We start from the raw sequence: 21652 nt of genomic DNA, 5'->3' as shown, positions 1-21652 counted from the left end.
TAGCTCCTTCATGGGTCTGACAAGACTCTGTAAACTGTCCCGACATTGATTCCGGTTAGTTTCTACAAGGGTCCAGCAAGACTCCGTAAACTGTCACAACAACTGTCACAACATTGTCTGCTACAACGGTCCGACATGACCCCATAAACTGTCTTCTACATCGGTCCGACATGACCCCATAAACTGTCCCGCCATTGCTCCCGGTCAACTTCTACATCGGTCCGGCATGACCTCGTAAACTGTCCAGACATTATCTTCTCCAACGGTCTGACACGACCATACCGTGTCTCCTATCCTGTTTTATTTTATTTATCAGTTTACTTTCTTATTTTGTTACTCTCTCCAAACTCAAGTTGGTTAGTATTTATCCTCCTTGAGTTTGAGGGGGCTGTAAGTGTGGTAGGTAGAGTTGAGTGTGTTAGGTGAGAGTTGAGTGTGGTAGGTAGATGTAAGTGTGTTAGGTGAGAGTTGAGTGTGGTAGGTGAATATGTTTTTCTCTTCTATATATAGGAGAGTCATTGTATACAAAATATATATCAATCAATAATACATCAATTTTAACACTATTCATGAACTTTCCTGGTCAAAATGATCATTCTTAATGATTTTGGTATTTCTCAGTTCTGTTAACTGTTTTCCTGTTAGTATGGAGTAGACTTATTCGAGTCCCATCATTTTCTATTTGGCACATAAAGAAAAAAATATAGAGAGATTAAAGCACAAAAAAAGAATTTGAAAAGGAAAAAGTACAGAAAAGAGAGGAACTATGTTTCATTCTCTGATCTGTTATCTTTTTTCTTTTGCTCCTGTTCTATGTTTAAGCGACTTTTTTCTCATGCTATTTTGTTTAATATCCCAAACTTTGTTGATGCAGATATCTCCAGTGGTTGATTGAAGATCAAGATTCTGAAGACACTCAGTTCCACACAACATATGCGCTCTTGCTTGCTAAATCAGCATTTGAAACAGCTAGTACCTCTCAAAATTCTGAAGCAGGAAATCTAGAAGAGACAAACATGTCAATGTTTCAAAGTCATATTAGAGAAAGATTGCAGATCTTTTTACAGTCTTCAGAACTATATGATCCAGAAGAGGTCCTTGACTTGATTGAAGGGTCAGAGTTATGGTTGGAAAAGGTCCATTGAAACTTTTCTTCCCCCTTTGTCTCATAGATTGCTTTTTTGTATAATGAGTCGGTAGTCATGCCTGCAGCTCTATACAGATTCATTATTGCCATCATGCTCTTCTGTAAGGGCAAGCATAGATGCATTCACATTGCCATAAAGCTGGCTTTGCATACTTCTGAGTTCTGATATAATGTCCACATTTTTGTGACAGGCTATTCTTTACAAGAAACTTGGCCAGGAAACATTGGTGCTTCAAATCCTTGCGTTGTAAGTTTGCAATCACTTTGTCGAGTAATTGAATTTTAAATGAATAATGAAAGGCAGCAATAAGTTTTCCAACATTTAAGTTAAAAGCTTTTCATATTCTAGGAAATCACTTGCTTTAGTTATGATGCAGTCAAGCAAATAACCCATTTATACTTCAAGACAAGATTGGCACAAAGTGATTAAATAGAGGCATGTATATCGTGTTATTCTAAAAAATGTGGAGTTGCAATCCTTCAACACGAGATAAAGTTTAGGAACATAGCTCATGACTGTTTAATAAAAGATGATTTTCTGTGAAGAATGAGTTGTTGGACATTTACATATTATTTCAACCATCTGTCAGGAAGCTGGAGGACAGTGAAGCTGCCGAACAATATTGTGCAGAGATTGGTCGGCCTGATGCCTATATGCAGTTGATTCTCTCTCTCTCTCCACACAGATGAATGTTAAATGTTAATGTTGTTTTGCCTGTTAATTCTGTTGTGGGTTGATCACCTTAGGTTGCTCGAAATGTATCTGGATCCAAAAGATGGTAAAGAGCCCATGTTTAAAGCTGCAGTTCGTCTGCTCCACAATCATGGAGAATCATTGGATCCTTTGCAAGTTCTAGAGGTCTCTCTCTCTCTCTCTCTCTCTGTGTGTGTGTGTGTGTGTGTGTGTGTGTGTGTGTGTGTGTGCACGTGTGTGCGCGCGCGCATGTGTGTGCATGTGCGCATTCACGCACACACTGACATGAGCACATAAATGTTGGTTCATCACTTGCTTTGAAGAATTAAATATTCTTTTTTGAAGCACTTTCTCTAATTGTTGACAATTATACGGCATGCCCGCCTTGGCATGCTGGGCGACGCTGTGGCTTGGCATGCCGGCCACGGCCGTGGCATGGCATGCCGGCCTTGGCATGCTGGGCAACGCTGTCCGGTTCATCCCGCATCGCCAGTTCTGCTTACCAAAAATGGCCCACTTGGAGCTCTCGATTCCGTGGCGCGGCTCAACGGAGCAGCCGCGCCGTCCTATCAAAGCCAAACCTAATGGCAATTACCCGAGGGACAGGATTGCTTGTCAAGGCCGTGGCATGCGATGTTCTTGGCTAAGGCCATGCCATGCCATGCCACGCTGCGGGACAAGGCCGCACTCGAATTGAGAGATGTGGGGAGAAGGGGATGATAATGGTCATGATTCTTAATTTTTATGATGACCTATATACTAGACTACATAGTAAGGAGGGAGAGAAGATGATATACAAACTTGTTAAGATAAGAGAGAGGAAAACAAGAGACTTTAATCAGGTTAAGTGCATTAAGAGTGAGGATACTAAGGTGTTGGTGAAGGATGAAGAGGTTAAGGAGAGGTGGAAGAACTATTTTGAGAAATTGTTAAATGAGGAACATGGAGGTAGGATAAAAGGGGAGGAAGTAGGCAGTAATAATGAAAACCAATACTCCATGTTCTATCGTAGGATTCAGAATTTTAAAATGGAGATTAAACTTAAGAAGATGAAATCGAATAAGATTTTATGACTCGATGATATCCCTATTGAAGTTTGGAAATGTTTGGGTAAGAAAGGGGTGGCCTAGTTGACTAGGTTATTTAGCAAAATTTTGTTGACTAGGAAAATGTTAGAGGAGTGGAAGAAGAATATCTTAGTGCTAATTTATAACAATAAATGAGATGTCCAGAACTGCAACAACTATAGAGGAATCAAGTGAATGTGTCATCTAATGGAAGTGTGGGAGAGAGTAATGGAACGTCAATTGCGAGATATAACAAAGGTTTCAGAGAATTAATTTGGGTTTCTATCTTTTGAGGAGTAATAGAAAAGTATAGAGAAAATAAAACAAAAGAGACATTAATATGGTTTTTATCGATATTGAGAAAGCATATAATAGAATGTCTTGGGATATAATTTGGTGGGTGTTAGATAAGAACGGGGTGACAAAAGGTTATATTGATGCGATTGGAGATATGTATGAAAGTGTAGTGACCATTATTAGATTGCCTGTTGGAGAGACAATTGAATTTCCAATTAGTGTAGGTTTACACCAAGGATCAATCTTAAGTCTTTATCTTTTTGGCTTTAGTTATGGATGAGTTGACCATAAATATTCAGGATGATGTGCCATGGTGTATGTTTTTTTGCATATGATATCGTGTTAGTGTATGAGACTAGAGAAGGAGTTAACACTAAGTTGAAGACTTGGAGAGAAGCACTTGAATCTAAATAATTTAGAATAAGCAAAACTAAGACAGAGTATATAGAGTGTAATTTTAGTAATAATGATAATGGAAGAAGAGGAAAAGTGAAGATTGAGGACCTAGCACTACGTAAGTGAACATTTTTGTTATTTAGGATCAATTATCACAACGGTTGGGGGGATTGGAGCGGATGTGGTCCATAGAATTAAGGCGGGGTGGCTTGAGTAGAAGAGCGTGTCTAGGGTACTGTGCGATAAACGAATACTCACTAGACTAAAAAGGAAGTTCTATAGAACGGCTATTAGACTAGCGATGTTGTATGGGATGGAATTTTGGGCAACTAAGAAACAACATGTAGATAAGATGAGTGTTGTTGTGATGAGGATGCTGAGGTGGATGTGTGGCAAGACTAAAAAAGGCAGAGTTAGGAATGAGTATATTCAAGAATGGGTAGGAGTAGAGCCGATAGAAGATAAGTTGAGGGAGAATAGATTGAGATGGTTTGGTCATATACAATGGAGACTAACAGAGACAATAGTGAACTGATGCGATACAGTGATGATAGATGGAAGTATTAAGGGAATGGACAGACCTAGATTGACGTGGGCTAGTGTAGTAAATAGAGATGTGAATCTCTTTAATTTGACTAACGATATGACCTTAGATAAAGTCGAATGGAGAAGAAGGATTTATGTAGTCGAACCCATTTTATGAGACTTAAGGCTTGGTTTAGTTTGGTTTGAGATTTCAATTCTATTGCAAACGTTAATTTCCCTTTACTCGACAATAAGGAAACGCTAGAAACAATAGAGGAATATTCTGTGTTCTCTATGATTCCGTTTGTTTCGACGTAAAATATTTTACACCAAAAAGTATTTTTCATGTAAATTAATTTTGTACGAAAAATATTTCTGTTTTTATTTTCTAGTGTTTGGTTGATACTTGAAACACATTTTCTATTGTCAGGAAGCAGAATTCCGGTTCAATAAAATGTCCATTATGACTTTTTATCAAACAATTAGTGAGCTAGGATGCCTATTTGAAAAGGTCAATCATGTTGCAAGGGATCATGACTGGGAGTGAACTTCACAAAAATTGACTTGTGAAATTTTTACTAGTGATTTGTTTTTGGGATTATGATGAAAAATATTTTTCTTAACAAAAGTTTTACTTGCTTTTTGTTCAACCAAACAATGGAAAATGCATCAAATATTTTTCAAGTAGACATTTTACATCGAAACAAATGGACCCTACATTTCTCTTTTTATTTTTTATTGGCCAATGGAATCTGTTGGGAAAAGGTAATTTTGTAATGTGCTCCTCAGGAGTTGGGGTAGGTAACATGGTTTTGGAAGCGTGCTTCTTTCACAATAACGTAGCCAGAGGTTGGCACATGTATTTCTATCTTCAGTTGATGGAGCTTCTATCAGTTGATTGTCCTTATGAAGAAAAATAATTATTATACCATGCATATTTGAGAAATTTAAGGACACGGTTGATGCTCTAAAAAAGATACAATATACTATGTCCTTGGGTCTTGAGAGTATTGCTATCTAGTCCAAAATATGGAGAGAGGGCTTTTTTCGTTTGTTTGTAGATCTGTATTCATGAGTAGCACCCCTTTGGAAACTTCAGAGAAAAATAAAGGCACCAGTCTCGCATATTGTGTGCCAATAGTAAAGTTACCTTGATCATCTAAAAGTTATTTTAACTTTATCCAAGTAGGTAAAAAAAACTTCATCGTATCATGTGACTGGGGCAAGTATCCCATGCTAGAGCAGTGGATCTGATGTTTCATGTATTTTTGGTATTTTAGTATTTTGGTCCTCTATAACTTTTGAGGTTTTCTTTTGCAGAGATTGTCTCCAGATATGCCCCTCCAACTTGCTTCAGATACAATTTTAAGAATGTTGAGAGCTCGATTGCATCATCATCGTCAAGGACTAGTATGTTTTTTAGTCAATGTTGTTTTCTTTCCAGTATTTTAATACTGATAATCTTTTTAGCTAGTATCTGCATGCTTCCCTCTGCAGTTTGTTTCATTTTTATGTATGTCGCAATTGCATTAGTTGAGCCTTCTTATGATTCAAATCCTATTAATTGACTTCATGCAAGCACTTGGAGCTGTTACTTTTCTTGCTTTATCTTTTGCTGCATCTGTATATATCCTTCAGTTATTGCAGCATGACATTAATTTATTCATCTGTCATTTCAGCCTTCTCCTTTTTGTAGTGCCTTTTGGCTCATGCTAAGTCCAACCTTAGCAGCTTCAGATGTTGCATATAAATATGTGAGGGTATATACATAATTGATGATTTTTTTCAATAAATATATGTTCTACTAAAAAAATAGAAGCATTTTATTTCTACGTTTTACTAAGTTCTTTTATTATACCCCAAAGAAAATAATAATGCAAACAGAATTCTATATGGGATATAATTTCTGGTAATTTATAAGTGAATGGGCTTATATAAGAAATACTAAAAGAATAATATATTTGTTGTGTGAAAATAACTAGTTACAAGCACCTGATGGTCTAGTAGATGTGTGTTTTATTTCAACTTCACCCGATTTATCGATTCATAATGAGAGGAGAGTAGAAGAGGGTTTTTCTGAACACCATTCTCTTGAAATAACAACAATCAGACAACTCTATCCAACTCATTTCTTTCTCCTCATCCTCCTCTACTCCTTTTATTTCACATGACTATTCAGATTGAAACTTGGAGACACACAAGTCAAAATAGTATGGGCAAGGATGTTGGATGACCATAAAAATTGTTGAACTTTTCAAATGTGTGAAGATTGGGGTTAGGATGACTCCACTATCTTGAAATCTCAATGTATGGATTATGAATAATAATTTTGTGAATTAAAATGGTGTGCTTGTGCCATAGAAGCATAATGCGGAGTTTTTATGCATAGTTTTATGGTAAACTTGAATTACTAAACATGGTTTGCAAATTTGCTACGTTAATTTTCAACTAGTATCCCATATCCTTACCCAAGGGTCAAGTGTTCTACATGAGTATTTTATACATTTAGTTGTGTTCATCTAACATAGGTTTCTGTACATTTATCTTTTAAGCTGCACCTTTTTTTTTTAAATAAAAAATCCTTCTAATACATCTCAAATCATATTAATCCTTGGCACATCTTGACATTCTTTTATCACTCTTTGTTTGGTAAGCCATCATTACTCATAGACATCACTTGTAAAGGGTTCCCTGCATCTATGGTTTATCTTGCTTTTCAATTTTAGTTATTTCTAACGTTCTAATCTTTAGGGGTTGTTTGATAACCAATTTAATACTTCAAACTGAATGTATTCATTAAAATAAATTAAGTGTGTTTTGTTAACAACAATTCATATTGCTTAAAAATATGCTAAATTTGTAAGTGATATACTTTTTCCTTAATGGTGAATTATGAATTTCCAACCGTTTAGTTGATACCACCATTGAGGTGTACTGCTGCTGCCACTCCACTATCACCAACATTGCCACCACCCCACGATCATTGTCACTGCTATCCCACCGCCACACAATTATCACTGCCACCATCACTACCAGTGTTATTAAAGGCGCACATAGACATGTGCCTTGCCCAAGTCCCATCTAGGCCCAAGGTTTGCGCCTTGCAGTGTTCCAAGCCAGGTGACTTCTGTAAGTCGCGCTTAAGGCGTGTGACTGGGCCAAGGCGCAGTAAAGCCTAAGTCCAGCGCCTTGAAAGCTTTTATTTTTTATTTTTTTAATTGTTGCTTTGATTGGTTTTGCTTGAAATCTTACCGTTGATTTAATATGGTGTAGCTACAGAAGATTTCTACTCTTAAGTACACTTGCCAATACATTGAGCGTTCAGCCCCAAATCAACGATAGAAGAAAATTTAGCCATTATTCAGTCTCTGAAGAACTCTTTGCTGCTGCCTACCTTCGTTATCTAATCCAACGGCTCCAAAAATTCTTCTTCATGTTGCTGTCTTCTTGTCTTATGTTTCTCTATCGTTCTCTTCTCTTCTTCTTCTCTACATTATTGTCTTCTCTACTTCTCTTCTCTACGTTGCTATCTTCTTCGTCACATGGCTGTGATCTTCTGCTCCCATCTTCTTATGCTTATTCTCTTGTCTCCTTCTCTTTCTCATCCTTCTTTGGACTGATCAGTTTTTTTCCCCCCTCTTCTTGTTCTTCTTCTCCCCTCTTCTTATTCATGTTTTATGTTAAACTTTGAAATAATATTCATTTGTCTATGTTAAAATAGTATTGTTTGTTAGTATTTATATTTTTAAATATTTAATATTTCATTTTGCTTATGTTGGATCCTGAATTATTTGTTTATATTAAATTATATATATATATATTTTACGTAAAAGGTGTGCGGCACTTTGGTAAAGCCTGCGCCTTGCCTTGCGCCTAGGCCCCAAGAGACCTTGGCACCTCAGTGCGCCTATCGCCTTTAATAACACTGATCACAACCAAAATCATCGCCACCACCATCACTCCCACCCTACCACTACTACCACCATTGTTCAAAAATCAGTTAGTTCGTACTGTATCTGCCGGTTGAACTGGGTTTTGGCTTAGCCGGTTATACACCTACATTTACAAGTTTGGTAAAAAATTACGGTCGAACCAGCTGGTTCAAAGTACATATCAGGCCGAACTGATTATTGTCCTGGTTTTTCATCATATCAGACTGGTTCACTTGCTGTATAAACAGAGTGTTTCTGGGTTGGTTCTGCGATTCTTGTAAACTTTTTTTTTTTGTTGTTGTGATTCCTCGCTATTTCAACTGCTATTCTTCCATTATCTCTTCGATTCGGCTTGATTTACATCCTCCTCACACATGTACACTTTTTGTTCTTGATTTGCATCATTCAAAGCTGAACCTGAAATAAACATGTTTGGATCTGTAGAAGTTTCGACAGGTTGGGGAATATTTTTGCATTGATGTCAACATCAAGATCACAGATGGCCCGTCCTTCAATTAGGTGTATGGTTTTTGAGACATCACCCTTGCTAAAGTTGGTTTTGGCGAGGTGAGGATATGAGAGAAGAGTTAGGATGAGAGAGATTGGTGTTGTGCGCTGTGTTTGCCCACAATATATATATACCTGAAGATTTGGTTGTACTCGGCTGTGATGAGGTGCATGTTTTCCACCTGTTATGTTTGCCACGTGTAGTGTTGTAAATCTGCATTCAGTTCTTGGTTTTTTTACAAACATAAGATTTCGTGTCTGAGAAGCCTCCAAGTGTCTTCATCTGGCCCCTCCAATCTTCTCATTAGCTGGATCCCAATTCCTTTTGAATTTCAAATTCTTTCTTCCCAAAAGCTCCACCAACCCACCCCTAATGTCCTCTCTCACATCCTGGGTTGTGTACAGTAATGCAACAGACCACCACTTGGTGGCAACTGCAGAAACACCAGTCGTCTCAAACAAGCGCCCCAATCCCAAAACAACCAAATGATTTTCTTGGCCATTGTTGCAACTTTTCTAGACATGAACGTGGTAGCTTCTCCTTTGTCCTGATGTACTATTAGTCTATTAGATAGTCCAGCCACATCTGTAGACTTGATGTGCATTACTTTTTACCAATTGTGCTGTTGTAAGGTTTGTTTTAACTTTATCTTAATTTCTTTTACAGATAGTGCATAGCCTATCTCGTGCTATTGACATTGATGCGAGTTTGGGAAGGCTGGAGGAAAGATCACGACATGTGCAGATAAACGATGAGAGCCTGTGTGATTCTTGTCATGCCCGCCTCGGCACCAAGCTATTTGCAATGTACCCAGATGATACCATTGTTTGTTACAAGGTTGGTGATATTGACATCTCATTTATTGCTTGTTTGGAACTCCATAATGGTAGCTTCCATTTCGGCTGATAGACAGCCTCTGTGAATCAACCAAAATGGCTGCGGAAACAACAATACAATACTGGTAATTAGTGTTTAAACAGAATATTATTATGATGCTGTGGAAGAAGTTTCCCTACCTTACGCCCCATTTGTTCGAGCGAATAATATTTTTTCGCATTTTTCTAGCATTTGTTTCGACGGAAAATGAAAGTCAATGAAAACAAGCGGAACAGAAAATGTTTTTTTCCTATGAAAAGTAAGAAAACATTTTCTAGACTGAAGTCTTACTAATGCTGTCACACTACGACTGCCACCCCACCCCACCCCACCATTACTAATGCAACCATTAGTACATTAGTTTTAAGGATACAATCTAACATATTCTGCTGGAACAAAATCACTATCAACTTGTCCTTTACAGACATTTCTTTTTCCTTGCATCTTTTCCCATCTGAAATTGCAATTTTCTACCAGAAATGGAATTATTGCCCTGTAACATCTCCATGTGTTCTCACCATTTTCTCCAGGAAAAATATATATACATATATATTAAAGGAGTATTTTCATTTAATTGATCAAAATAAAATACTGCTAGGGTAGGAAGTGATTTTACTGAAACCTACCTCTTGCTGAGTGCAGTGTTTCCGCCGTCAGGGTGAGTCCAAATCCATCACAGATCGGGACTTCAAGCGAGATCCCATGTTTAAAGCTGGTTGGCTGGTGACCCGATGACCTTGCAGAAAGATTTATTTTGGGCCTGCAACCTGCCTACGTAGTGGGTGATGATCTATAGCTTTAGCTTACACTAAGATTTGAGCAATTTCATCTCTCTTGTTGGCTCAGGGGAGTTAAGATTGCGTCTCTTGGGCGAGACCTAGTAGCCATGGAGATCAATCGTTCATCATATCCGATGAAGTTGTTTGTTTGTTTGTCAGCTGGTTGAGACGGCGGAGTTCAGGAGGAAGAACCTTGTGTAGCCGACCTTTTGGATGATGAGTTGGGGAATGAGATCAAAATCTGTTATATATGCCGTCACTTTGTTGTACATAACTGATTGCTGATACTAACAGTTTCTCTTGGAAAACAGAAAAAATGATAAAATGAATTTGATAGTTTGCTGCATGAGGTTTTTTCGTTTTTGTATTTTAAGCTAATTTGATATGCTTTGTAATAATTTTTATGACTTATCTGATCAGATTCTGGAAATGCAACGAGAAGGGTTTTTTGTTGGGTTAATTACATTTTTAGTCCATAAAGTATAAGTTGTGTTATTTTGTTTTCCATGTTTAACGGGCCTTCAGCTTAAAAGTCTAATTTTGAATTTTCTATGTCCAAACCACAAAAATATGAAGTACCATTATCCAATCTATCTCTACAATTTACGAGTTTCTTTACTCTCTATTGCTATCTCAGTCTAGGGTTTCAGACGCCTTCTCTCTTCCCTCTCTCTCTCTCTCTCTCTCTCTCATTTGTCTCTCGTCCATCGTCCTCCACATCTGCTGTGTTGATGGTGTTGTTGTTGCTGTTCTGGTGGGAACAATGCCAGCCGCCAGATCTAGATCCGTCACCTCGTCCTTCCTGTCATACACCGACAATGCGGAAGCCTTGACAAAGATGTGCAAGTGTGTGTGGCGTTAGTTAACTCTCTTTATAAGCCCGCCAATAATGCTCAAAAGGTTTGCAAAGACAAGCAAATACAATATTAGTTAAGTTGATGAGCAACAAGATTGGAGACAAGCCACAAAATAGCAATCAACAAGCTAAAATTAAAGCAAGTAACAATTGAAAAGTTTTGCACAATTTAAAGACGAAATGAACTTTTGATTGATCAAAAGAAATGCATTACAATAGTTGAACAGTGCACTGAAAACGTTAAAAAACTTGTCTTACCATAAGCTAGGTTGGTGTACTTTAAATGCGCAAGTGGTCTGATTCAACACTTGGGTACCTCCTCTTTAATATAGCTTGTTAAGCCATTTTTTAGTTGGCAAGATGAAACATCCACTATGTTTGAGAAGTCATAATGAATTTTTAAAAATTCTCCAAAAAGAAAAAAATTACAATACTTGGACCTAAAACATCTTTAATACTAAGGTATTTACATAAAAATTTATAAGGCAAAAAGACTACATTTGACCCTTCAAAAGTTGGCTTAAAGTTGTTGCTGGGCAGACAAGTCTGTGGCATGTTGTGGCTGGGCTGCTTCATGGCATGCCTTGGGCCTTGGCTTGCACTTGCACCAACTTCTTGGGCATGTTTTTGGCTCTCCAAATGGCACAAATGAGTGTGGCATCAAGGTGTTGACCCTTGGATGAGCGCACCTTGACAGTCTTCCCCACTTGAACGGTCAACGCCCTCAACGACTTTACCCAATAAGCAGCAATCTCGTCTTGAAAAGCCGACAAGTCCGCCTCCCGTTCCTAACTGATTTCTTCTTCTCCAAGGCCCCTCCATTTCACCAAGTATTGCCTTTGTTTCTTCTTGGAAACCATTTTCACTCGATCGGCCAAAATAGATTCAACAGACTTTTTTCCTGCTTTGGCTGTAATGGTTTGGCGTTTCAGCTCATTTCGGGTTGGATTTTCCTTGTCTAGATAGTAAGGCCTCAAATAACTCATATGGAAAACCAGGTGCACTTTCAGCCAAGATGGAGCATCTATCTTGTAAGAACACTTGCCAATTCTCTTCAGAATGGTTACTGACCCCTTATACTTGCGCACTAGTCTTCTGTCTCTTCCCCTCATGAACTTGTGTTGCTCGGGGTTGAGTTTGACAAAAACTTGATCTCCAACTCTAAACTCAAGTGGTTATTAGCTCATTTCTTCATTTTACTTGCCGCAAGATAGGCACGAGTAATGTCATGGTTTCTCTTCCATTCTTTAGCAAATTGGTAAGCCTTGGGTGACTTTCCTTCATAAGGTCCATCAACTGTGTGGGACAATAGCGGCTGTTGTCCATTCACTATCTCAAAAGCACTCTTGCTCGTAGAGCTACTCTTTTGAGAGTTTAAGCATAATTGTGCTATATTAAGAAATTGCACCCAATTTCGTTGATTAGCATTGACAAAGTGGCACAAATACTCCTCGAGCATACAGTTGAAGTGTTCAGTTTGCCCATCCATCTTCGGATAGTAGCTTGATGAAGTATTAAGTTGTGACCCAAGAAGCTTGAAAAACTCCGTCCAAAAGTTGCCAACGAAACGCGAATCCCAATCATTAACAATACTTTTAGGCACACCCTAATATTTAACAATGTGTTTGAAGAAGAGTTGGGCAATCTCCTCCGCTAAAACATACTTTGGGGCAGTTACAAAGGTGACATACTTAGAGAATTGGTCCACAATAGTCAAGATAGTCCCGATGTCTCCCACTTTAGGCAGTCTAGTGATGAAGTCAAGTGATACACTTTCCCACAGATGTTTAGTCACGGGCAAAGGTTCAAGCAAGCCTGCTTTCTTTTTATGCTCAACCTTGTCTTGCTAAGTAAGACAAGTGCGGACATATTCTTCCACATCATCACGCATTTCGGGCCAATAATATCCTTGTTTCACCAAGACCAATGTTCGCACCCAACTCAGATGTCCTGCCTAAAGTGTATCATGGCACTCCCTAAGAAGTGTCTTTCTCAAATCACCATCCTTGGGTACAAGGATGCGGTTGCTTGTTGTCATTAGAAGTCCATCTTGCACCCAAAATTGGCAAGTCTTGCCCATTTTGACAAGGTTCATAAGATTCTCTGCCATAGCATCTTTGTCTAGTTGAGCCTTGATTTTCTCTTTGATGCTGGTTGAAATGGAAGTAAGTGAACATACATGATGGCACACGGCAAGCTCTGCCTTCCTACTTAGCGCATCAGCAACATGGTTGGTGGCATCAGCCTTGTATTCTAAGGCAAAATCAAACTTTGTCAACTTCTCTTGCCACCGTGCTTGTCGTGCACTTAGCTTGGGTTGTGTTAAGAAATGGCTAACCGCCGTGTTATCAGTCTTTACAACAAATTGTGAGCCTAAGATGTAGTGCCTCCAAGTCCTCAGACAATACACTAGTGCAAGCAACTCTTTCTCATGAGCTAGATATCTCCGTTCGGCATCATTGAGCTTCCTACTCTCATAGACAATTGGGTGCCTGTACTGCAAAAGAACACCACCTAAAGCAAAATCAGATGCATCAGTTTGTATCTCAAAAGCTTGACCTAAGTCAGGTAGAGCAAGAACATGGTCTCTTGACATAGCTTCTTTTAAGGCATGAAAGGCTTGTTGCCATTCCTTTGCCCAAACATATGGCTTGTCCTTCTTTAGCAACTCTGTCAATGGGAAAGCTTGTCTTGAGTAGTCTTTAATAAACTTGCAATAATAATTAGCTAACCCAAGGAATGACCACAACTCCAGGACATTAGTGGATGGCTACCACTCTTGAATAGCCTTGACCTTCTCTTGGTCCATTTTGATGCATCCATGCTCAACAATGTGCCCTTGGAACTTAATCCTCTCTTGGGAAAAAGAACACTTCTTTAGCTTGACATAAAGCTTGTGCTCCCTCAACTTGGTAAGGGCCTTCTGAAGATGCTCCACGTGCTTTTCTAAAGTGGAGCTATAAATTATAATGTCATCTAAATATACTACAACGAATTGATCCAAATAGTCTTGAAAAACTTCATTCATCATGGTGCAGAATATTGTTGGGGCATTGGTCAAGCCTAATGGCATGACAAGAAACTCATAAGAGTTATAACGAGTAACAAATGAAGATCTAGCTTTGGGAAATACCCCGATCGAAGATCTAGCTTTGTGAAATACCTCGCTTTGCTCAATTAATCAAATGAATCTGCAATGAGAGGAAGGAATACTTGTTCTTGATGGTTAGCTTGTTGAGTGCCCGATAATCCACACATAAGCAAAGACTTCCATCACGCTTCTTTTGGAATAAGACAGGTGCACCGAATGGGGCCTTAGATGGCCTAATGAAGCTTGCTTCCAACAACTCTGTAAGCTGCTTCCTTAACTCATTCAATTCAGGAATAGCCATTCTATGTGGTGCACAAGCTGGTGGCTTTGCCCTTGGCACCAACTCGATAGCATGATCACACCTCGGCGTGGAGGCAACTCCTTAGGCAACTGTTCAAGCATAACATCTGCAAATTGCCTTAAGACCTTCTTGATTGTGGCTGGGACAGGAGTAGATTCGAGAGCTTCATTCAACTTCAATGCGGCAACCCAAGTTTGCTCACCATGCCTAACACTCCTATTAAGTTGCATAGCTTAGATAAACCAGTCACTATTGTTGGTTGCTATAGCAGGAATGAGACATGGCTTATCCCCCATGACACACATACTATTAGAATAAGGCATGACTGTCGTCTTTGTGCTTCTCAAGAAATCCAACCCAATGATGGCTTGGAAGTCATCCATGGGTATTGCGGTGAAATCTACTCTTCCTTCCCAAGTGCAAATGAACAGATTTTGCGACCCCATAGATAGACTGTGCTGCCGAGTTAACCGCCTTGATGCGGTTGCCATCCTTCTCTAAATATAGCCCAAGTCTTTCAACTTCGGTCCCCACAACAAAATTGTGGGTGGCCCCTGTGTCAATCAAAGAACGGAGGAGCTTCCAATTGAGTTTTACATCCGAACTGGCACTGGAACCGAAAAGGAAAGTAGAACACGCAGTGTGTCAGGCCAATCAACTGTATCCCGGTCTGTTAGAACGTGTTGTAACTCATCGCTGGTAGATTGAGCCAAGGGCACCGCCAAGCAATGCGGTCTACGGACAAACTGCACATCCAGTCGAACCACTATCCCTCATCAAGGGCATCGACTAGACGTCGCCGGAAGTAGTAGCCGCGAGCTGAGTATGCTGGGCAAGAGTCCACAACCTGCAATTTGTCCATCAACCATACCTGGGGAGGGATTGAAAAATGAGAGATTAAAGAATAAAGAGATGTACGATGAAAGAAAAGTGAGAAAAGGGTTTTGAGAGAAAAATCGAGCCTGAAGGCCAAGTGATGTGAGCAATATATATGTGAGGAAGGGTGGGAATATTACCTGCAGCAGTAGTGGACTCCCCGCAAATCTGGTTGTTTCCCGGCGATGGAAAGCATCCAAGCCCATCAATGTCTCGGCCAATGTCATGGCAATGCAACTCTTGCCCTCTTTCAAGCCTTGGGCAACTTCGATCAGACGAATACTAGACCCACTGAAGCCTAGGGCAAGCAAAAAGTGAGATAGCATGCACAAACAAAGGGCATGATGCCGAAAACCTTGCCAGTGATGATCACCGCGGTCACCAGCATCAGAAAAGTGATGAATCAGGCTGAGGATGTCCAATTCTCCGTCGTGGATCAGAGATCGAGTGTCGTGCATAGTGAGCCCGCACATTCGTCTTAGGGCTTGAGTGTGGCCGAAGTGAAGCTGGGGCAAGATTTCTTCGTCACGTTCGGATTCCATCAAAGCTTGGAAATCTTCGAAGGTAGGACACACCTCTTGCCCTCCAAAGCTGAAGACATGTGTTATCGGGTTTCAAAACCTTGCCGCGGCATGGAGAGACGGAAGGTGCAGCGGAGCGCGACTCAGCGTGAATAGTGTATTTATGCCGAAGCCCCGGAAGTTCAACTTTTCTGAACCATCCAAGGTAGCAATCCAAGCTGTGAGATTTTGGATGAAAAATGCCTCCATTTTGATGTAAAACTGAGATGGAATGAGAGAACCACGAAGCTGGAACCTTTATGGAGGATAAGGCATTGTTCGGAAGACACGTGTCAAAAATATGGAGGTCGCCAAGCCAATGGTTAGCCGACCACTTTTTCTGGTCGACTGACCACATGACTGGTTTGCTGAGCAAAAAACTGGTCGGCCAGCCATTTTTGGTGGTCGGCCATGGAGAAAAACTAGTTTTTGGCCTTTCCCTAGTCTCTAGAAGAGAGCTCCTAGCCTTTCCATGTGTTGGAAGTATTGAAGGTCCGCGTTCCCCTCTGTTTTGGATGCATTCCGTTGCTTGGTTTGTCCGAAATGCATTTGCTTATCGAGTTGTTGTTAAGTTTTGCTTATCGAGTTGTTAAGTTTTGCTTATCGAGTTGTTGAGTTTTGTTCGTCGAATTGTTGCTCTTTGTTTATCAATAATGTCGGGATTTGCTTATCGAGTTGCAAACTTGCTAAGGTTTTGTTGTTTCTTAGTAAGTTAAGTTGTTTAGTTTGTTGCGTCAGTTCATTACCTGACTTGGCAATGTACAATGTTCAATTTCCATTCAATCTCATTTTTGTTCAAAATAATGCGATGCGATGCTAAGAATGCAAAATACAACACTTTTTTTTGAACAAAAAGCTGTTTCATTCCATCATAACTTCTTTTGTTACAACATTTTACAACAAGGTACAAGTTTTAAAGAAAATAAAACTGCCTAAAGCTGATGTGCTACAACTACTAGTAAAACAAACAAGAAAATAAAGCAAGAACATCTGTATCAGTGCTGTCAGGCTCAAGATCGGGAGGCTATCTTCATCCTCTTCGACTGAGCAGCCTCTGTACCACCTCCACCAGCACCATCATCCGAATCGGAGCTGCCGTCCTCGGAACCCTCCTCGGCATCACCTCCACTCTCAGAACCGGAGCCAAAGTCCTTCTCTCTACCTGCGGATGTCTCCGACTGAGGATGCGCAGACTCCTCCTCCCCACTGGACTCCTCATCATCTCTGATAGGCGCTCTACGCCTGCCTTGGCTGCGAGTCGAGCCCCCTCTCCCAGCTCCTCGAGAAGGCCTGGATGGCCCAGCCTGTAGCGGTGGCATCTGAAAACAAAAAAAAGAGGGCAATTTTGAATACATCAGCCAAAGTATGTATATCAGATGCATATGTGGGAATGTTACGTAGAGTGTGTGCTTGTAGATGTAGTATGTGAATATGGTGTGTCAGATGAGCTCTACACATGTAGTCAACCAATGTAATAGAATGTTCAATTTCAGTATGTCATCAGAAGTATGATAAATGCAAGGAAATCGAAAAGTACCGAGACGTCGACGATGAACAGATGCGTCTCTCTCTGCAGGACCATGCTCTCGAGTGAGGCCACCACTCCGAGTAACCCTTCGCAATACTCTCTGGGAGGCTGCAAATGTAAGTGCAAGTCATCAGTGAATGAATGAATGTCTAGATATCTGAGTGATAAATCAAAATTGTAAAGCATACCGGTGGCGAGTCAGGGTCACTAACGTATCGATGATCAGGCACTGGAGGCTCCAATGGAATCGGGTAGGATGTCCCATACCGCCAGCCTGTCAGCTTGGTTGGAAGATTCGGCCACCCAGCATACTGATAAGTCGAGGGGATCTCTCTAGCCCCACCTCTCGATGTGCTGGCTCCGCTGGTCGAAGGAATGTCTTTAGCTCAGGTGCGACTCGAGGAAGGCGCGTCAGCAGCCCTCCTCCTTGGGGCACAGACATCTGACAGCGGAGGCATCAAGTATGTATGGCGATAGGTCGCGTAATCTCCCTCCTCCAGTAACAGAACTGCATCAGTACCGAACATAAGCTCCTTAACCTCCCGGAGAGTGAGTCCCTCAGTGGATCGCATGTCATCTGGAGGTGCTGAGGGGATACCCTGATCAGGGTTGCCCATCGTCTGATGCATGAAACGATCCCCCAGAAACCAGGCCCTGCCAACTAGCCCCTCAAATAAAGTCCTGTATCGAGAAGAGGCCCACGCCCCAGGGAATCAGTACCGGGCATCTCCTGACAAAGGTGCCCAAGGCTGCCAAGAGATCTGCGGATAACAAGTACATAAACTGATTAGATGTTGTAAATATGCAAGATGAACCAAAGCTGAAAACATGACGAACTGAGAGTTTTGGATTACCTCCGCCGGCCGTACAGTATCAAAGAACTGGCGGAGATAGGGCAAAATCTCCTGAGTCCTCGGCCGACACCGACCCTCAAATCTGTGGGAGTAGGGGATCTCAAGAGGTACCTCCACCTCGAGCCCAAGGGCTAGCGTCGGGAAGTATGCATAAACCCATAGCTGTGAAAGACAAGACAGCGACTATCAAAACACAGAATGTATTGAAAATACTGAATGCCGAGTGCAGAATGTGGATACGGAAAATACAGAATGCTGAGTGCAGAATGTAGAGTACAGAATGTAATGTGTGCCGTGTGTGCAGTGTACAGATAATGAAAAGCAGAAATGTAAACCAAGAGGGCAGAATATACCTCTCAGGCTCTCCAGTAGCCACCTACTATGTTCCCTCACCCGCGGGAGGTCACGCTCATATAACAGTAAAGGGTAACGAGGCCGGCGTCTCCCTAATCATACTGGCTGACCTGTGATAGGTCTACCAAAGCACTGAGCAAATAAAGTCCAACTGTGTTCCCCCTGTCGGAGAACAGAGTGGTCCCGATGAGGAACATCAAAAAACCCCGAGCATACTGTTCTATCTCCTCGACAGTTTCGGGCAAAGTCCCCCTGTACTGCACGAAAAACCAGGTGTACCTGACTCTACCCGATGATCTGTCGATCGGCCGGCGGACTCCCAGTAGATAAATCCAAGCCCCCTCCCACTCGCCCATATCTGCATCATAAGGGACCGGTCAGCCGGCTACGTCAAGACCAGTCAGCATGGCGAAGTCAAATGGGGTCATCGTCATGTCCCCAGTAGCTGAAAAGTGGAATGAGTTAGTGGTGTCCCACCACCTCTCCACGAGTGCCCCCATAAGGGTCCTACTCGCCGGGTAACGTGATATCCCCACGTAGAAAGGTCCAAATCCCGCTTTGTCCACGATATGGCGAACGGTATCTGGGAGCTCCGTATATCACTCCCTGGCAAGGATCGATCCATAACCTCGTGTGGAACGGGAAGATACCTGCATTCAGAATGAACAGTGCAAATCAAATCAGAGAATGTGTTATGGACTGCGTGTTCAGTATGAGCTGTGTGCAAATCAAATCAGACACTGTGTTATGGACTGGGTGTTCAGTATGAGCTGTGTGCTAGAAGAACGAGCTGTGTGCCCGAAGAACGAGCTGTGTACCCGAGAATGTGCTATGTGCCTGAGACGAACTGTGTGGTTAGAATGAGCCGCGTGTTCAGAGTAAGCTGCGTGCCAAATTAACAAAGTGTTGTGTTGTGAGCTACGTGCCAAATGGAGAGGATACTGTGTTGTGAGCCATGTGATAAAATGACCAAAGTATTCTATATATGAGCTGTGTGCCAAATAGACCGAGTGGTGTGTGAAGGTGTTCGGAACGAACAGATAAAATACATAGGGAAAGCATGAAATGTGTAGGAAATGCAGAATACGTTGCAGAGAACGTGGAAGTAAGGTACATACCTCTTGCGCTTGATAGGACAGATGAGACTCTGGTTCCCGTAGCAGTAGGTCCACGGGTGCTCGTCGCTCAAAGTCAGTAAAGTGATGGAAGGTGACAGGAGGTAAGACATGTTTTGGAGGGTCGTACCTCTCGGGGTCAAAAGGGCGAATCCTCGAAGGCAATGACATGATGTCTGGCTCATCCTCGGCATGTGGAGGACCTCCGCCGTGATGGAAATGATCCGCTATCCAAAGAAATCTGCAAAAATGAGCGAAATGAGCCAAAATTGCAAAAAGTCAACAAAAGTCAACTTTCGGGAAAGAAAAAAGTCAACAAAAGTCAACTCCCGAGAAAATGTGCCAAACTTCGAGGCAAACATACCTCAAGTGGTGGAAATGGAGAAAGAAGCTCCGAAATCAAATTTTAATCGGTTCAAAGTGAAGGAAATCGAAAGTTTTCGCGAAACAATTTCGCGTGGGGCGTTGGAAAACGCGTATAAAGCGCAGATCTGAGGGAAAAAATGGTCTAGGGAGCAAGAGGAGCTGATTTTGGCCTTAAAAGTGTGAGCAAAAGTGATTTGGGCAAGTCAACTTAAAGATCCGAACCTGAAAGGACAAAACTGCCCCAATTTTTGTATACTGGTTGGCCGACTAGTTTTTCTGACTGGCCGACCACCTTGTGAGAAAAAACTAGTCAGTGGCTATTCTAGGTGGTCTGCCATCCCCCCTGGTTGGTCTCCAAGGTCCCTTGGTTCTCTTTATGTATTTTGGTGATGATTAGAGTCCTTTGCTCTCGAGAAAGTACAAGAAAAGTGCACTTTTCGGCCCGAGATGTCTCCGCGGGAACTTCAATTCAAGTCTTCGACATGTGGCTCATCGTTACTCGTCAAGAACAAGGTGTATCCTTTTTGAATACTTTGTGACCCCTCCGGGAGGTAAATCGGAGGTTCCGGTTAAATTGCTCGCGTTAAGGCTTGTATTTCCTTATTCAGCATTATGTTTCGAGCATACTATTGAAGTGGCACCCTACTCGCATTGTTATGCGTCACACTTAGGTCGCATTGTCATGCACCCCTCCTTGCATTGTTATGCGTCACACTTAGGTCGCATTGCCATGCACCCCTTCTCGCATTGTTATGCGTCACACTTAGGTTACATTGTCATGCACCCCTTCTCGCATTGTTATGCGTCATACTTAGGTCGCATTGTCATGCACCCCTTCTCGTATTGTTATGCTTCACACTTAGGTCGCATTGTCATGCACCCCTCCTCGCATTGTTATGCGTCACACTTAGGTCGCATTGTCATGCACCCCTTCTCGCATTGTTATGCGTCACACTTAGGTCGCATTGTCATGCACCCCTCCTCGCATTGTTATGCGTCACACTTAGGTCGCATTGTCATGCATCCTTCCTCGCATTGTTATGCGTCGCACTTAGGTCGCATTGTCATGCACCCTTCCTCGCATTGTTATGCGTCGCACTTAGGTCGCATTGTCATGCACCCCTCCACTTGCGTTGTTACGCACTTTTCACTTGCATTGCTATGCATGTTTCTAACAATATTGTACCTATTGAGTTTCTTTCTTTTGCAGGCACGATATTGTATGTATGGTTCATTTGAGGTTGGTGCGACCAGACGATATTGTATGTACGGTTCATTTGAAGCTGGCGCGACCAGACGAACCAGACGGTATTGTATATACTCCGCGTGAGACGTAGCGAGAATTGTATAATTCTCTTACATACTTTCTACATGTAATGTAGTTTGATTCGTATTTGCCCGCTTAAAACTGTTGCATTTATTGTGTATATTTGCTTCATTACAGCTTTCTTTGCATGATCATAAGTTATGTTCGGCCCCGTGCATATCTTTTGCATTCTACCCCTGCTTGCGGGCACATCTCTTTGATTA

At 41.4% G+C, this 21652-nt stretch overlaps 1 protein-coding gene and 1 pseudogene across 3 annotated transcripts in view; both read left to right on the top strand.

Moving 5' to 3' along the window:
• The window catches only part of LOC145814307 (zinc finger CCCH domain-containing protein 56 pseudogene), a 3596-nt pseudogene extending 2966 nt beyond the window's left edge, over positions 1 to 630 (top strand). The window contains exon 2 of the transcript XR_014357642.1: positions 622 to 630. The product of XR_014357642.1 is annotated as a zinc finger CCCH domain-containing protein 56 pseudogene (transcript). The remainder of the gene's footprint in view (positions 1 to 621) is intronic.
• Positions 1 to 10681, top strand: part of LOC114271589 (vacuolar sorting protein 3) — a 27353-nt gene extending 16672 nt beyond the window's left edge. The window contains exons 8-15 of one of the 2 annotated variants that reach the window (XR_014357616.1): positions 875 to 1136; positions 1339 to 1394; positions 1738 to 1806; positions 1895 to 2006; positions 5447 to 5536; positions 8503 to 8732; positions 9233 to 9403; positions 10085 to 10567. Coding sequence is in view for 1 of the 2 variants with exons in the window: in XM_028213205.2 (XP_028069006.2) it covers positions 875 to 1136; positions 1339 to 1394; positions 1738 to 1806; positions 1895 to 2006; positions 5447 to 5536; positions 9233 to 9403; positions 10085 to 10177 (853 nt within the window). In the remaining variant the exon portion in view is untranslated. Of the gene's footprint in view, positions 1 to 874; positions 1137 to 1338; positions 1395 to 1737; positions 1807 to 1894; positions 2007 to 5446; positions 5537 to 8502; positions 8733 to 9232; positions 9404 to 10084 lie in introns of both variants that reach the window. The other variant, XM_028213205.2, reaches the window with a different exon arrangement.
• Positions 10682 to 21652: the final 10971 nt, after the last annotated feature.

Source organism: Camellia sinensis, unplaced genomic scaffold, assembly GCF_055761805.1.
Source record: "Camellia sinensis isolate YWXY unplaced genomic scaffold, ASM5576180v1 Unanchor1, whole genome shotgun sequence".
Lineage (NCBI taxonomy): Eukaryota > Viridiplantae > Streptophyta > Magnoliopsida > Ericales > Theaceae > Camellia > Camellia sinensis.
The sequence above is the reverse complement of the archived record's forward strand: the minus strand, read 5'-3'. Positions and strand labels throughout refer to the sequence as shown.